The sequence below is a fragment of the Rattus norvegicus genome, chromosome 15 (genome assembly GCF_021556685.1).
Source record: "Rattus norvegicus strain SHRSP/BbbUtx chromosome 15, alternate assembly SHRSP_T2T, whole genome shotgun sequence".
NCBI lineage: Eukaryota > Metazoa > Chordata > Mammalia > Rodentia > Muridae > Rattus > Rattus norvegicus.
In genome coordinates, this window is record NC_141548.1 from 27666486 (window position 1) to 27685092 (window position 18607).

General features: G+C 37.9%; 1 protein-coding gene across 1 annotated transcript; it reads left to right on the forward strand.

Annotated features, from left to right (window-relative positions):
• The first annotated feature begins 15245 nt into the window (after positions 1-15245).
• Positions 15246-16181, forward strand: Or11g27 (olfactory receptor family 11 subfamily G member 27). Its single transcript, NM_001000521.1, has one exon. The coding sequence runs from the start codon at positions 15246-15248 to the stop codon at positions 16179-16181; it is 936 nt and encodes a 311-aa protein (NP_001000521.1).
• Positions 16182-18607: the final 2426 nt, after the last annotated feature.

An 18607-nucleotide genomic window follows, 5' to 3' on the forward strand; every position in this document is an offset into this window, starting at 1 on the left:
AAATTGTATTTTAAGCATGTAAATCACATTTAAATATAGTTGTCAAAGTCATCTATATATCCTAATACAGACACACACACACACACACACACACACACACACACACACACATATATATATATATATATATATATATATATATATAATTCAACCACAAGAATGATTAAATTGTGCCATTTACAGCATCATTAATCCATTATCAGTTCCATTTGGAAGACTTTGTGTTAAGTAAAATATGTCAGTTATGGGAAGTCATATACTGCATGCTCCCATTTATGTGTAGAAAGTTTTAAAATGAATGGGATAATGTTTACCAGAAACTAAGAAGTATAAGGAGAAGCAATAGAGTTAGTGGTTGCAGCTGGTGCCATTGAATAGTTACTCAACATCTGTGTTTGATAATATAATATAGTAAATATGTCTGTCAGATATTAATTCTGTTTAACACAAAATGACTGAGATTTTGTGTCTTCTCAACATAAAAAATATGATAAACATTTAAATAATATTTATAATAATTGCATTATGATATGCATTATACTTATAAACTCAATATCACTTTTACTACATAAATATGTATAATGCCGTATCATTTAAAAATAAAAATATAGAGCTATGCACATTAGAATATATATGTAATCCCAGAACTAGAGGATCAGAATTTCAAGGGAGCCTGGATACACAGCAAGATCATGCTTCATAAAACAAAATAGAAAAACATAATGGCCCATGTCTGTGATACTGCTCCTCTTGCTATAGTAAACACCATGACCAAGAGCAATTTAAGAAAGAGAAGGATTATGTTGTATACAGATTATAATCCATCATTTTGCAGAACCAAGACAAGATTTTAAAACATGAAACTGGAAGCAAGACCTGAACTGGAGAACATGAAGGAATATATTTTAATGGTTTGTTTTTCATGACTTGCTTAACTTGCTTTCTTCTGCAAACTAGATCACCTGTCCATGAACAGAACCACCCACAGTGGGATGGACCTTCCTACACCAATCATAAAAAAGAAAATGTCACATAGATATGCCCATAGGCCAATCCAACTGAGGCGAATTCTAGGTGACTAAAATTTATGTCAAGTAGACAAAAAATAAGCAATATGTATGGTCACTTGCCAACTTGACACACAAACACATTGCTATTAATCTTTAATAACCAAGTGGATCAAATACCTCAGCATAAAACCAGATGCACTAAATTTGATACAAGAGAAAGTAGTGAACGAGGCAGGTGCTTGGTAGTGAGGGAGAGAAGGAAATCTGCCATGGGTGGGGCAGATGTGGTCAGGGGAGGATCCAGGGAGTCTGTAGGTGTGGCTCTTACCTGAGACTCCTAACAGTGGGAGATATAGAGCCTGAAGTGGCCACCTCCTGTATCCAGTGGAAGGATAAGGACACCAATTCTCCCATAACCTTCGACTCAAAATGTGCCCTGCCTACATTATGTGCAGGGACAAATATAGAGCAGAGACAGAGAGAATGGCCAAATAAGGACTGGCCTGATTTGAAATCTATCTCATGGACAAGAACCAATCCTTTACACCATTAATGATACTCTGTTGGGCTCTGCCCATCAGCCAATGGAAACAACAGAAACAGCCAAACATAGGACCAAGTACAGAGTCTTGTGGAAGAGTTGGGGGAAGGATTGAGGGACCCAAAAGGGATACAGTCAACACACACACACACACAGAGAGAGAGAGAGAGAGAGAGAGAGAGAGAGAGAGAGAGAGAGAGAGAGAGCAGATTCAATGAATATCTACCCTTTGGGTGCTGCCAGAGCCTGAACCACAAACCAAAAATCAACCCTGGGCTGGACATAGATACCCCTCCTTATATGTACCAGATAGACACCTTGATCTTCATGTAGCTCTCTCAAAAATAGGAGCAAAGACTATCCCTGAACCTGCTGCCTGCATAGGAATCTTGTTCCCCTAACTGAACTACTGCCTTATCTGGCCTCATTGGGAAAGTATAAGCTTAGTCCTGCAAAGACTTGATATGTCAGGGTAGAGTAAAGGCCACTGGGGTCTCTGCCTTTTTGGAGGACAACAGAAGGTGGAAAGTTTAAGGAAAGACTGTGATTAGGATGTAAAGTTGAAAGATAGATAGATAGATAGATAGATAGATAGATAGATAGATAGATAGATACATACATACATACATACATACATACATACATACATAGATACATACATAGATACATAGATACATACATAGATACATAGATACGTAGATAGATACATAGATGATAGATAGATAGATAGATAGATAGATAGATAGATAGATAGATAGATAGACAGACAGATAGATAGACAGATAAATGGGGTAAAGGCAGGAAATAGAAAGCAATTGGAGAAGCAATACAGGTAGTGTACATTTGCATGCATTTAAGGAATTACATCAGTGCATATTGAAGTAGTTAAATCCAAAAAGAGATGTGGGCTATTGATGAGTTGATAGAGTTGGTAGGCAAGAGCCTACCTAGCAAGTAGAGATCTCAGAGTCATATCCCCAGCTTTATATAAAATTAGGTTCAGTGGTACACATATGTCATTCTTCTCACAGTGAAGGCAGGACGATCAGAATTGCTAAGCCATCTGCTGATACTTACTAAGTCCAAGACCTCTGTGGGCCACCTGAAACATTGTCACAAGAAATTTAAGAAACAAAGAAGGAAGGGAGGGAGGGAGGGAGGGAGGGAGGGAGTAAGGGAGGGAGGGAAGGAAGGAAGGAAGGAAGGAAGGAAGGAAGGAAGGAAGGAAGGTCTTGTGAAAGCTTACAACTGCAGAATCTTCCTAAAATATGCACATACACATTTATAACAAGAGCTAAAGTGGAGTCACTCCATGTGGGATAAAAACATTTCCTCTAGATACCACAGATTAGCAAATAGGAAAGGCTAGTGACAGTAATAAGTTACTTCTTTTGGAGTTGCTAGTCAGAATGTTCCTGTAGACCCCTAAACTTTAAAGGATAAAGCCATTGCTTATGTTTATCTTTCAGAACATGATGACCCTATTACTGGAGATAGTTCATACTGTGTTAGAAAACATGAAGAAAAAAAGGAAAAAAGGGGGGGGGAAGCATGAAGAAATCAAGCTGGTATTGACCTAGAACCCTCATCCCTACTGACTAGCTTTCATTGTGCAGAAAAGTGCTGTGCAAGCTACCAGAGAGAACTAATCATCAGTCTTACACAGCAGTGGTGGTTTTCTGATAAAATAATGATCAGCCTGGCAAGACATGGCCAAAGGTGCAGTAGTGGTGCAAAGTCATGAGTACCAACAACTTTCTGATTAGATTTAAGGCCTGTCACATGAGGTAAAACCTATAATTAACATGGTGATGAGGGCCAAGAACCTATATCTAGACAGATTCAAAGCCCTATAGGAAAACCTACTGTTATTCTGTTAAACAAATATACTATTAAACTGATTCCTAATGACTTATTGTTAGACCCATAGATAGGACATTTTTCCACCCACATCAGAAAAGCTAGCTTTTTTGTACATAGTTATTAACACAAAGATCCACAGTTTGGCAAGACATTAAGACATGAGACATATGAGACTGTAATTCTCCTTCCTAAATGCTAAATCTATATCATACCCCACCTCCAAAGGTTCAAGGATTATCAGGGCAGAGGGGGCAAAAAAATTGCAAAAGACAGAGGTAGTAGATGACTATAAGGAAAGAATGCTTCCCAAATAAAGTAGGGCAGTTGCATGTATGAACTCACAGTGGTTGTTACAGCAGAAATAATATATGTATGCTCTAGAAAAACAAATACCCTAGCATGGAAAAAGAAGTTGGTAGTGAAGTCTGTCCCTAGCTGAGGAGTTACTGGCAATTGATAGCTGCTGGGAGAGGGGTATCTGTTTTCTTTAAGGATGTGGCCCATGATAGTTGAGTCATGCTAGACTGGAAGGTCCCACATCTAAAAGTAAAAGGGAAGTACAAACTGAACTGGACGGGTTAAAAAATAGGATACAGATTTGAGTGAGTGGCGAAATAGATATGGTAGGACTTGGAGTGATCAAAATATATTACAAAATTCTCTAAGAACTAATAAAAACATAGAAAATAATGAAAGAGGAAACTATCCTTATTAGGGATGATGAACTTGAAACTCAGCCACTCCATACTGTAGCTTCTGTGCACATTTCTACAGAATGACCCTAGTCTGATCCCCTGAGTATCCTCAGATCCAGTAAATCCCCCCACAAGATTCAGGAGCTTTGAATGCAAGGAGAAAAAGGCCACTATAATGATTCAAATAGTGGGTAATTTATGATGAAACTCCACAGACCCCTCCACTACTCCCCCATGAATCTCTATCTAAAAGGGAGGAGGATCTGTCATCAGAAGCCACAATTGAAGTTAACTTGTCACAAAGACGAGCAAACCTCTGTAGTGACAATACCACAATACTCTGGGCTTAGTGAGCATAAGACAAGTTTCTAGAACAGATATGCTGAGTGACTGATACATTTAAAATTGTCTCTCCAAAGACCTCTAAGTGATCAAGACCAAATAAAATGAATGACTTCCTTACCCTTGGGTGAAAATAGGAATCAGAAATTCAGGCACAATGCCCAGAGGAAGGGAGTGGGCAAGGGAATAAGTATTAGAGAGCTGTGCCTGATGCTGATCTCTAGCATTAGGAATAGTCAAGAAGCAGAGAAGCTCTATTTAAAATCCCAGGATTCTAGAGAAAACGCTTCACTGAATTTCACAGTTTACTTTTGCGTCTGATCTTCAAGCTGTCTATTACCAAGTCAACTACCTCTGCCCTCAGAAAATCCTGGAAGAATCTATTGAAGACGCTTGTCTTCATACCTTCTCTTCCCATTCAAAGAGAAAGGTAATATAGTGCTTAAATAAGGACAACGGTGAAATATAGTTAATGAATCTATGCACCTGAAAAAGGTCCACTGTTCACATTGTGAGTGTCTGATGTGTCAGATATAGGCACAGTGCACTTTGTCTATTCGCTATCTCACTCAGCACACTTCATAACAACCCTTTCTGGAAGGCATTATCATACCCACTTGATATTAGAAGAAAGTAAGAAATAAATATTTACTCATAGCATTTTCTCAGTTATGTCTTTAAATGCCATAACCTATGCTGGGATCTTATTTTCCATGACAACACTGCTTTTAGAGTACACAGATGTTCTTGAGAGCTTGGTTTTATAAATACAATAGAGAGAAATAACTGGATGCTAGGCACTTAACAAATACTATTCATCTAATTCTCAAAACAAATGACTTGGACAGGACTGTTACTCTACATTTTCCAAAGGGGAAAGCAACATATGAAGAAGTTATTATAACTTGTCTAAAATATACAGCACAGAGGCTGTCCTTGAACCCCCATGGTCTATCTTTGGAATCTGTGCCTTTCCACACATGCTTTTCAGGCAAGTGGAGTCATGGAATATGTTGATGTATATATTGTCTGAATCGGTGGACAATTAACTAGCAAAAATGCAAAACATGATCTCTACTTGGTTTCTGGGACTTATTTTTAAGTGGAAAGGAAGTAACCATGAAAAACACCCAGGATATTAAATTATTGTCCAAAATTCCACAGAGCCCTGAAGTCCTACTTCTAAGTGCCACTTCCTAGGACTCAACACAAAGTGGTCAACACTAGAAGGAACTGGTCAATTCAGCACAATTGTGTTGGCAGAGTAGATTTTTTCATATTCAAGCACTAACGGACAAAAATTGAGTGACAGCAGTCTAGTGAAAACATTCTTTCCTCAACTCACATCTAATTTTATTAACCTTAAAAGCTCCCAAAATTTTCCAATTTTCCAGGAGACTATCTTAAAGCTTATCCTTGGGAAACTACCCTGAGAGGGAGCTGCACAAAACAACACACTGCATGATGTTAATAAGAATCCCACCGCTCCCACCTCAGTACAGATAAGAAATAGTTTACCCTACATAGATGCCCAGAAATGCAGGTTGCCTTACACTTTGAAAATGTTTACATTATTTTATTGATTGCACAATAAAGAAATTTATAGATTTGTGCATTTATCAGACTCTCTGTGAATGTGGAAGTTAAATATCTTAGAACTGCTCATGTCTGATAAAGGTGGGTCTGAGAAGGCAAGAACACAGTCTTCAGGAGAGGAGAAAAGTAAACCCACTAAGGAGCTCATTCTTGCATGCTATCAAATTCATCAGGCTTTATTATTTGGGTGTGACTTCTCTTTATTCCACCTTCTGAAACTAACACAGCATTTACCTTTGACATAATGGAAATTTTATATCTAAGGTTGAGACAGTCAAGAACACAGGATGACCTAAAGAAGTAAAGATATCAGTGCACGAAAACAGATACTTTGGGTGGCCAATCATAATCTTTGATTAGATTGTATGTTTTTGTAGTTACCTATACTACATGAAATATTTTATTTGATGCTTGGAGTATTTGAAATAGTTTGTCATCCTTTAGTTTTATTTTCCTTCTGGAAAATTCCATATTTATAAACTCATGAGGAGTAATTAGCTCTAATTCCAAAGGAGATTTGCCATAATATCTAAGGTATTATAATTCTTACTTGTGATTGATAATTTAAATATTTTGTTATGTTGATAGTACATAAGGTTTTCATTTATGGATATTTCAAAAGAATTCAGATAACAATACAGTAATACTTTTTAACATACTTGACTTTTCCAAAAACAAGAATAAAAACAAATCCAGACTTATAAATCAAGCTTTTTGGCTTAATTAAATCTTATTTCTTGTTTTATAATTGGAAAGGAAAATTGTACTACAATAAAAGTAATTTTGTACTATTGATTATTTACCCTCAATAGCCAATATTGCTATTAAAGTCTTCAACAAGTATTATAGATCGCTTAACCAATAAATACAAAAAATGAATAAATACAGGCATGAGTTCTCAAGTTATGAAATACCATGTGGCTGTTTTGTTCACTTTCAATACAAAAGAGTCAATTAAATCTTTGATTATTTTTAAAATAGTCTGAAGCAACTCTGAGGTGGCAGAAGTCTGAATGTATCATAGTGTTTCTCAGAACCATGGCTCTATACTCAGGCAATCTGAGCCTGATTCCTGAGAATCTAAACAGTGGAAGGAAAGAACTAACACCTGTAAGATGTCCTGTCATCTCCACATGTGCACCGTGGCATGTATGTACTCCTACATGGATACATGCATGCACATGTGTATATACAAGCACTTACACATACATGCACACACTAAATACATCAAAATGAATATAAACTTGAAAACATAATTAGCATCATACTTCTAATTGTTTACTATATCTATGGCATTTATCATAGATAATTTTAATTCATTGTTGTTTTTATAATTTTGTGGATATTGTGAGATGTGCATATGAGTTCAGGTACTTCTAGAGGCTAGAATTCTTGGATCCTGCTGAACCTAGAGATACAGGTGATACTGAGCTGTCTCTTCTACCCTCATAAATTAAGCTTTATAAAAGTATCTATTTTTATGGACCTAATAAATGTTATTACTTCTTCCTATTAGGAAGTTCATTTTGGTTTGTCTCCATGAATTTGGATCTAAGGAAAATGTACTCAAAATGGGGTTCCTCTGGAAGATTAAAAATGTCTTGGTCATCTATAAAACTATACTTTTATTCAAGTTATTTTGAATAATAAGAGAGTTGTTATGAGATACAGTGAAAAATTTGAATCTCTTATAACATCAATATAGGTTAAGTGAGAAGAAAGCACAAAATTATTGCAAAAATATTATAAGTGAAAGAATATTATATCCCCATTTGTAGATGTATTGAATATAAGGCTATATAGAGCTGCTTATCCCCTGGATAATTTTATGGGTAAAGGTGTTGCTGTCCAACCTGCTGACCTGAGTATGAGACCTGGGGACGTGAACAGTAGAATCAAAGAAACAACTCATGTAGCCTGTCCTCTGATCACCTATGTACCATATCATGGATGAACTTACACATGAATGCATGAATACACATGCATATACATTCACACAGCACACACACAAACACACACACACACACACACACGCACACACAAAGTAAATGCATAAAGCTATAAATGTAAATTTGAAAATAAAATTAGCATTATTTTTGTCAGTTAGGAGCAGAGCAAGGGAAATTCAAAATATTTTGGAAAATTCTTTAGAAAAACTAAATATTAATGGATTTAGGAACTATAAAAAATCAGAATCAGTAGAAATATTACAAGAGGGGCCTTGACTTTAGTTACTTCAGGTATTCAACTGTTGTTGTTGTTAACAATGAGTGTTACCCAGATTTTCTGAACTTATGTGGATATGACATGGACTGATAACAAATTTAAGGAAAGAAATACAAACCTAAGAGTTTTTCTCCTGAAATTTTGTATGATTGGAAGTGGTCACAAGTACCTTATAGGACTGTTTTCCTGTATATGGAAGGAAGTCTTTGTTGTGGAGTATTTTTCCATGTGAAATCACCTTGTGTTAATTCTTACTCATGTACTTACTTGTCTCCCAGAAACTCACTGTGGAAATTCTGCAACCAATTCTAAACTTTTAATTATTATCTAAGGCCTCTTATAATAGTGCATGTCTGCTATAATAGCAATGCTGGGTCCTTTGTTCCAGTACTTTACTTTATGAAACATCAAGTACTTTCTGAGGAACCATCCAATGCTTTCGTAAAGGAACAGGTCTTTGAATCACACAAACTATGGGGATGATAGAAAGTATAGCTTAAGTCAGTAGCATCATTTATGAATTAACTATTAACATAGAAATTCAGAAAGAGAGATCAGAAAGATCTCTGATGATCAGAAACATGCTGAAATTTTATACAATATGCAAAATTTTACAAATATATTTAAATATCTAGTTTTTTATTATTTTCAATTCCATATATGTCTATAATGCACAATGTTCACACTCAACTCTCTACCTTCTTTTATTCCTTTTCTTTCTCAATAACCTCCTTCTTATCAACAAGTCCTCCGGCCACTTCTGTATCATTTTGCTGTATGGCCAACTGTATATACCAGGGCCACCAGTGTGAGGATGTGTTTGGAGATATTGACTAGAACATGAGCGCCAACACTGAACACAATTTCTCTTCCTCCCTCAGCATTCATCAACTGGTAATGACTGTCCCTGGAGGAGCTAGAACTCAAGAATTCCTACTTATCCATGACTGAATTTTGTCCATCCTAGACATGTACAAGTTCTAGTAGGCAATCCCAGAGCTGCGAGTTCATGAATATGAGGCAGCCATGTCATTCTTTATCACTGTGCGGCTCCTACATTCTATTTTACCCCCTCTTTTGTAATGTTCTGGAGCTTTGATAAATGTGATATGTGTGTTAATATCTTAGTGTGTACATTTTCTTAGGCGTGGCTAAGTTAAGATAAAGCCATTCTGTAACCAGTATTTTAACCAATTTGGTCCCAAATATTACAACTAGACATCGTTATTGTTTAGTTAGCAAGAATTGGCAAGGACGCAAGGTCCTGGGTACCAGGAAGGACAGACATCACAAACACAAAAGACCCAGTTGTCCATCTCCTCTCTGTGCTAGAAAATTCATCGTTGCGGTTGAAATTTAACATGTACCTGTTTTCAAATTATTTTTGGTTAAATGCCAACCAACCACCAACTTGATAACAAACTTGAAACAATAAGTCAAATAGGCTTCTCAATGAGCTCATAATTAGAATACTCTAAGATCTAGACCTCCTATCATACAGCCACTGCATTGAAAAACCCACCTTCTCTATGATTCTTTCAACTACTGGGTCAGGTGTGATGCCATAGGGATGAACCCATCATAGTTGCTATGGTGAATAGCTGCTCTTAGTGGTTCCTAACACAGAAAAATATTTAAGTGATAACAGAGCTGCTTACTTATTTAACACTTCTGGATGCTACAAACATAATAAATAATAAATTAACAAAATAGTAGATGGTAAGGGGAGATAAATGAGGAAGAATAAAACATTCAAAAAGCTTAAAGTCCCAGAAATAAAACAGCTGGCAAGTTATGAACATAGAAAAGTCAGAGTTCTTTATACACAGTGTGCAAGTGTTCTGGCTAGCTTTTGATTTTTTCAATTGAAAATAAATTTTTCCCTCATACAATACATCCTGACCACAATTTCCCCTCCCTTTACTTGTCCAGACCCACACACACACACTTCATCTTCTCTATGAAGTCCATTATTTTTAATTTCCTCTTCAGAAAACAGCAGGCATTCAAGAGACAACAGTCAAACAGGACAAAACAAGATACCATAAGACAAAGCAAAAGACCTCATATCGAAGCTGGATAAGACAACTCAACAGAAGGAAAAGAGTTCCAAGAGCAGGCAAAAGAGTCAGAGACACAGCTACTCCCACTGTTAGGATTCCCACAAAACACTAAGCTAACCGCCATAATATATGCAGAGGACATGGTGCAGATACTGGGGTTGCAGTTTCTGTCTCCATCATCCCAAGTGAGTCCTGCAAAGTTGATTCATTGGACCATGTTCTCCTGGTGTCTTCCATACACCCTGACTCCAACAATCTTACTTTCTCCCCTGCTGGGTTCTCTGAGCTCCAAGGGGAGAGACCAAATGGAGACCTCCTATCTGAACTTGTTCTGCACATTGTCTGGCAATCTCTAAACTCACTCCTATCTGCTGCTGGAGGAAGTCTCTCTGATTACAACCAATCTATGAGTATAGCAGAGTATCATTAGGAATCATTTCATTGACTGATTGATTGATTAATTGATTGATTGTCTGCCAGTCAGGTTTGGTTTCAACCTAGGTGTCTGGACTATTCAGGCTCCAGTATCCAGGCAGTGTAGGGCATCGGCTTCCTCTCATGGGATGGGGCTCAAGTTAAACCAAACATTGATTGTCCCCTCCCATAAGTTCTGTGCCAGCATTACCTCAGCACATCATGCAGGCAGAACAGATTGTAAGTCAAGTGTTCTGCAGGCTTCTCTTTCCATAGTCTACAGAGTATCTTCTCACTTCAAAGAGACTAAAACATAGGAGTGAATGCTACATGCAGGAACCACCCTGACCTCTTTACCTTCAGTGAGTTGTGTGGTATTGTCCTCTGCAACGACACTTTGGGGTCAGTTTTCAGGGAGAAACTTTGTGTCCTATCATCAGGCTCCATATACTCCATAACTAGGAAGGCCCACTAAGTTCTCCTTTCGTGGATTCCAGGAAGTTTCCCATTGCTCCAGTTTTACACACACAAACACACACACACACACACACACACACACACACACACAGAGAGAGAGAGAGAGAGAGAGAGAGAACTTCCCAATTCCAGCTGTCTCTACCCTCACTCTCGATCCATCCCTTCCTCCCACCCAATCCATCCTGCTCACATACACACCTTCCCTCAGTCCACCCATAAAATCTTTTCTATTTCTCCTTCCCAGGGAGATCCATGCATCTTCTCTAGAGCCCTCCCTTTACATAACCTCTCTCAGTCTGTGGATTGTACATTTGTTATCATTTACTTAATGATTAATATCCACTGACAAATGAAGGCATGCTATATTTGTCTTTTTGCATCTGGTTACCACACTCAGGATCATTTTTTTCAAGTTCCGTCCACTTGACTGAAGATTTCCTGATGTCATTTTTTTCAACAGTATTTAGTAGTATTTCATTGTGTAAATGTACCTCATTTTTTCTATTTTTCATTGGAAGGATATTTAAGTTGTTTGCAGTTTCTGGGTATTATGAATAAAGCTTCAATGAGCATATTTAAGCAAGTGTCCTTGTGGTAGGATGCAATGTCCTTTGGATATATGCCCAAGATTGGTATACCTGAGTCTTGAGTAGATTGATTTCTAATTTTCTGAGACACTCAGAAAATTTTACATAATGGCTGTATATGTTTACACTCCTACCAACAATGGAGGAGTATTCCCCTTGCTCCACACCCTTGCCACATGGCCTGTCACCCATGCCATTGATCTTAGCCATTCTGACAAGCGTAAGCTAGAATCTCAAAATAGTTTTGATTTTCATTTGGCTGATGTCCAAGGACATTGAACATTTCTTAGTGTTTCCCAGCCATTTGTGATTGCTCTATTGAGAAATCTGTTTTGATTTGGCTAGCCTTAATTGACAACTTGATGAGAATCACCTGGGAAGAGTTTCAGTGAGGTGTTGTCTATGTCCACTGTGTGGGTTACTGTCTTGATTATGCAACTGTGGCTGTTCCTCTCCAAAGGTAAGGGATTCTGAGCTGTGTACAAGTGGAGAAAATGATCCAAATGCTGACATCAATGCATTTATGACATTCTTCTGACTGTAGATGAAATAGGACCATCAGCCTCAAGTTGCTGGTCCATTGAACTTTCCACTGTGACAAACTCTAATATTTAACAGTGAGATTACTTTTCCCAGTGTATTTTTCAGGACAACAAAAATGAAATGGAGCCAGAAAACCTTCATGAGATTAGGTGAGATTTCTAGGCAAAGAGAAAACCTGCAGGTAAAATTCTAAGCAGGAACAAAACAGGCATCTTCTAGAGAAAGTAGTCCTGAGGAACTGAAAAAAAAAATGGGAAATGTGGTGGAGGACTAGGAAATAGAAGTGGGAAAATAATAAACATTCACAAAGGCCAGATTGTTTAGGGGTCTGTGCACAGTCAATTGGTACTTAGATATTGCACTAGGGTAGGAAGGTTACTCAATCCAAAGAAATTATGTTTTCTGATCAAATTATAAAAAATCAATATGGTTACAACATGAATGTGAAAAATCAGAGGACTCCGTCAGAAAGATTTTGTAATGGTGCAGAGATATGGTAATGAAGGCTTGAGCCTGAGGTACACAGAGTGGGATAGGAAAGAGACCAACCAAGGAATAAGGGGACAGATTGGAAACTGGGCCTGTGAGAGTGACAACTTCGTTGTTGTATATGAAGTTGAGGGAAATGGAGTAGTTAAGACATTGCAAAGGAGAGAGAGACAGCCTTGAAATATTTACTCAGTTATTTTTGCTTTCAAAAGTAAATAGTCCAAGTAGATGTTGGTCCAAATGTTGAGAATTTAGAAAAATTGGTAAAACTATTTATATCAAAACGCTCAGCCACTATTAGGCAATGAGTTGTTTGAGTTGGGTTTTTTAAGTTATCATTTATCTAAGTTAAACCACAAATACAGTTACTCAATGATTTGTGAGCATGTGTGTGTTAGTCTTAGCTTCTGTGATTAAACGGTTTGAATTCATTAGTTGTTTTAAAATTGTGTTATTTCCTTCTTGCCACTTATCAGTAAAGACTGTACCAAAAATCCTAGGATTCATTCTTGAAACATAGACAAAAGACAAGGAAATTTGAGGTAATATTTTTAATGTTATTTGTTTTATTAATTGTTTGAGAATTGAGTACATGCATACATGTGCTTTTTGTGTTTTGACAATACTCACCCTCCATTCCTCCCCCTAACTCCTCCAAGATCCACATTCAAGTCCCCATACTCTCACAACTTAAAACATAATGAGGTAATATTTTTAAATGATAAATATCCTGAGTGATAATTTTACTTTTTTTAACACGAGATACTGGTGGGATTTCAATTCAGTTCTTTCTCATGAGAAGTACTTTGCCATCTGAAACCTGAATCTGAGGCCATGGACAGATGAGTATAACTCTCAGCACACACATAGAAGACAGTTCTCTACATGCAGACACCTTTGCCTTCCTGCTCCATCTAATCCCAGGAACCCATACAGTAATACAAATGGGGTGAGGACTTAGAATGTTGGAATCTTGGTTATTCTACTTGGATAATGTAGATGTTCTTGACAGAGGATTAAGAGCAGTTTTTGTCTTCTATTTTTGGGGTTGAGGAAGGGTACTTTATTTCTAGGTCTTTAGTGGTGAGGTCAATCTCCTCAGAGCATCTCACATGATAGACAAGTACTCTACCACTGGGTCTCATCACAGCTACCGCTGAGCTGCATCCCAGTCCCAATTTAATGATCTTCTGAAAGAGGAGTGCATCTCCTGATGAATCCATATCAACTCCATCAAATTATTGATATTAAATTTAGCTTTCACTGTGCCTTTAAGTTCTAGTTATTAATAAATTGCCACTAGAAATTTTGATGGATTTACACATGAATTTCCTACTTTAAACAAAGACTTGGGCTGGAGAAAGGGCTCAGTGGTTAAGAGCACTGACTGCTCTTCCAGAGGTCCTGAGATCAAATCCCAGCAACCACATGATGGCAATGAGTTCTGATGCCCTCTTCTGGTGTGTCTGAAGACAGCTACAGTGTACTCATATGTAACAAATAAATAAATCTATCTTTAAAAACCAAAGACCCAATAGATAATGCTGACATACAGTTATTCCCCAATAATATTTTAGGTTGCACTAAAATTCTATTTCTGGTTTTGGCATTCTAAAGGATCAAGGCAGGACTTAATGAATGCTAGGTGGCTGTTCTACAATTGGGCTACAACTGTACCCCAAAACTCTCATATTTTTCCTGCTAACAGTCATCAAGTAGCTCACCTAAGAACAAACGTACCAGGTGACTATTTAATGAATACTAATGAAGTATACTTGTTGATTTTTTTCCTTTTCTTTTCATGTGTTCATTTCTGGGTTTGTTTGTTTGTCTGTCTATGTTTGTTTGTTTGTTTGTTTGTTTGTTTGTTTGAAACAGGAACTCCTGTAGCCCAAACTAAACTCAAATTTGGTACATAGTTGATGATGATGACTTGAACTCGTAACACTTCTCCTTCAACCTTTCAAGTGCTGGGCTTCCAGGTATGTGTAGCCATTAGCAGCTTCCACTCATTTTTCCTAACTAGGAAATATTTCTAAATACGAGTCATGTGTATCTTCTGTCACACCCCAAATAATATTCCTTGATATACCAATTATATCAATCTATGCTTACAATGGTGTCTGATGAAGAAATAGTCAACCTAGTCTATTTATATCAATGGAAGACACAGAGAGGAGTGGCTGGTTATGCAGCATAGAATAGGGGCTTCAACTTTTCCATTTGTTGTTGAATATCCAGTGCTTGGGGAAAAAATACCAAGCAAACTGTAAAACTCCAATAAATATTAAATAGATGATGAGCAAAGTACTCTGTTTCCTATTTGGACAAAAATTAAATTTCCTCAGTTATTTCCAGAATATTCAACAATTTCTAGTTCTTTCACAGGTCACAGACAGATGAAAACCTTCAGCAGCACCATAAACTCCAGCACCATCACTGGCTTCATTCTCTTGGGCTTCCCCTACCCCAGGGAGGGGCAAATCCTCCTCTTTGTCCTCTTCTTCATTGTCTACCTACTCATCCTCATGGGCAACGCTTCCATCATCTGTGCTGTGTGCTGTGATCAGAGACTCCACACCCCCATGTACCTCCTGCTGGCCAACTTCTCCTTCCTGGAGATCTGGTATGTTACTTCCACAGTCCCCAACATGTTAGCCAACTTCCTCTCTGAAACCAAAGTCATCTCTTTCTCTGGATGCTTCCTGCAGTTCTATTTCTTCTTCTCCTTTGGTTCTACAGAATGCTTTTTCCTGGCACTCATGGCATTTGATCGCTACCTTGCCATCTGCAGGCCTCTACATTACCCTGCCCTCATGACTAGGCACCTCTGCAACATCCTTGTGATCAGTTGCTGGGTGCTTGGTTTCCTCTGGTTCCCTGTTCCCATCATCATCATCTCCCAGATGTCCTTCTGTGGGTCCAGAATTATAGACCACTTCCTGTGTGACCCAGGTCCTCTTTTGGCCCTTGCCTGTTCCAGAGCCCCATTAATGGAGTTTTTCTGGACAATTATAATGTCTCTGCTCCTGGTTCTTCCTTTCCTCTTCATCATGGCATCTTATATATTGGTCCTGAGAACTGTGTTCAGACTTCCTTCAAGAGATGGACAAAAAAAGGCCTTCTCCACTTGTGGGTCACATGTGACTGTGGTTTCTCTTTTCTATGGCTCAGTGATGATAATGTATATGAGCCCAACATCTGAGCATGCAGCTGGAATGCAGAAGCTTGTGACTCTGTTTTATTCTGTGGGTACTCCACTCCTTAATCCTATAATATACAGTCTGAGAAACAAAGATATGAAAAACGCCCTGCAGAAGATTTTAAGAACATAAAAATTTTAAATTTAAGCAACTAATCGCAACTAATCACATTTACATATGTGTGTATGTGTGTGTGCATGTGCATCCATGCATGTGTGTACTAGGGTATATATGAATATAATCAATTTAACATATTCAAGTGTGTACATATATATGAATATTATTCAATCACAAGAATAACTAAATTATTCCATTTACAGCAACATGAATAACATGGAAATGCACTGTATGAAGTAAAATATGTCAGTTATGAGAAGTCAAATTCTGCATGTTCTCATCTATGTGTAAAAAGTTTTTCAAAATGAATAGGAAAATGTTTACCAGAGTCTAGGAAGTGTCAGAAGAAGCAATATGCTTAGTGTTTGCAGCTGGGGCAGTTGGATAGTTACTCAACATCTGTACTTGATAACGTCATAAGGTAAATATATCTGTCTAACATTAATTCTGTATCAAACAAAAGGACTGAAATTTTGTGTGTTTTCAACATAAAAATATGATAAACATTTTAAATACTATTAATGACAATTATGTTAAGGTTATATGCATTGTACTTTCATACTGAATGTCCTCTTGTCCCTCACACATATGCACCATATTAAATAAAAATAATTTTAAAATAAAAATTTAGGATTATGCATATTTGAATATGTCTGTAATCCTAGAACTTGAAAAATTGGACTGGAGAATCAGAATTTCAAGGGAGCTTGGGTACACAGCAAGATCGTTTATCACAAAACAAAATAAAAGAACATGATGGTCTATGTCTGTGATACTATCCTCTTGCTATATTAAATCCCATGACCAGGAGCAATTTAGGAAAGAGAAGGGCTACCTTGTACACAGATTATAATCTGTCATTTTGTGCAGCCAAGACAAGATTTTAAAGCAGGAAACTGGAGGCACAAACTGAACCAGAGACCATGAAGAAATATATTTTTATTGGCTTGCTTTCCATGACTTGTTTAACTGGCTTTCTTCTGCAAACCAGAACCACCTGCCTAGGAACAGCACCATCAACTATGGGATGAACCCTCCCATATCACTCATTAATCATTAATGAAGAAAATGTCACATAGACATGCCCATAGGCCAATCCAACTAGGCTAATTATAGGTGACTGTAACTTATGTCAAGTAAACAAAAAGTAACCAATATTTGACAACTTGACACACAAACACATTGCTATTAAATAACATTTTTGTTTATTTTTTCATATTTTATTATTTTATTTACATTCCCTTCATTGCCCCCCCTCTGTCCCTCCTCCCACGGTTCCTCATCTCATTCCTCCTCTCCCCTTACCTCACAAAGGGTGCTCCCCTCCTACCCTCCACACCAGGGTCCTTCCCTGGGGCCTCGAGTCTCTGCAGGGTTAGGCAGATCTTCTACTACTAAGGCCTAACCAGACAGACATCTACTGTATTTGTGCCAGGGACCTTGGACTGCCCCGTGTATGCTCCTGGTTGGTGGTTCAGTCTCTGGGAGCTCCCTGAGGTCTGGGTAAGTTGAGATTGCTGGTCTTCCTATGGGGTTGCTTTGGCATTTCTTCCCCTAATTCAAGCATGGGGTCCCCGACTTCAGTTCAATGGTTAGGTGTTAAGTATCTGCATCTGTCTCAGTCAGCTGCTGGTAGGGATTCTCAGATGACATCCGGGTTCCAATCTATAAGGACATCATAGCATCAGTAACAGTGTTAGGGCTTGGTGTCCTCCTATGAAATAGATCCGAAGTTGGTCCTGTCATTGTACTACCTTTCCTTCATTCTCTTCTCCATTTTTGTCCCTGCAATTCTTTTACACAGGAACAGTTCTCAGTCAGAATTTTGACTGTGGACCCCATCCCCTGCTTGAAGTTTATCCACTGGAAGTGAGCTCTTTGAGTTCCCTATCACCAATGTTGGACATGTTGGCTAAGGTGACCCCTATTGATTCCTTAGAGTCTCTCACCTCCTGGGTCTCTGGTCCTTTCTAGAGGGTCCCCCACACCCAACCACCCCCATTCTGCTTATCCCCATTCATTCTCTTGGCCCACTGGGCTTCTCTTCTGTTCCATGTCCCCATACCTAATCCTTTTTCCCTTTTTTCCCTCCCACTCCCCTCTCCCACCAAGTCCCTCCCTCTGCCTCCAATGATTCATTCATTCCCTCTTCTAAGTGGAATTGAAATATCCTCACTTGGGCCTTTCTACTTGTTATACTTCTCAATATCTATGAGCTGAATTCCAGATAGTCTGTACTTTTTGGCTAATATCCATTAATTAGTGAGTACATTCAATGTATGGGACTTTGGGGGTCCCAAATAGAATGATATTTTCTATTTCAATTTATTTGCCTGAAAAATTCAGCATGTCCTCATTTTTAATAGCTGAATAGTACTCCATTTTGTAAATGAACCACATTTTCTGTATCCATTCTTCAGCTGAGGGATATCTGGGTTGTT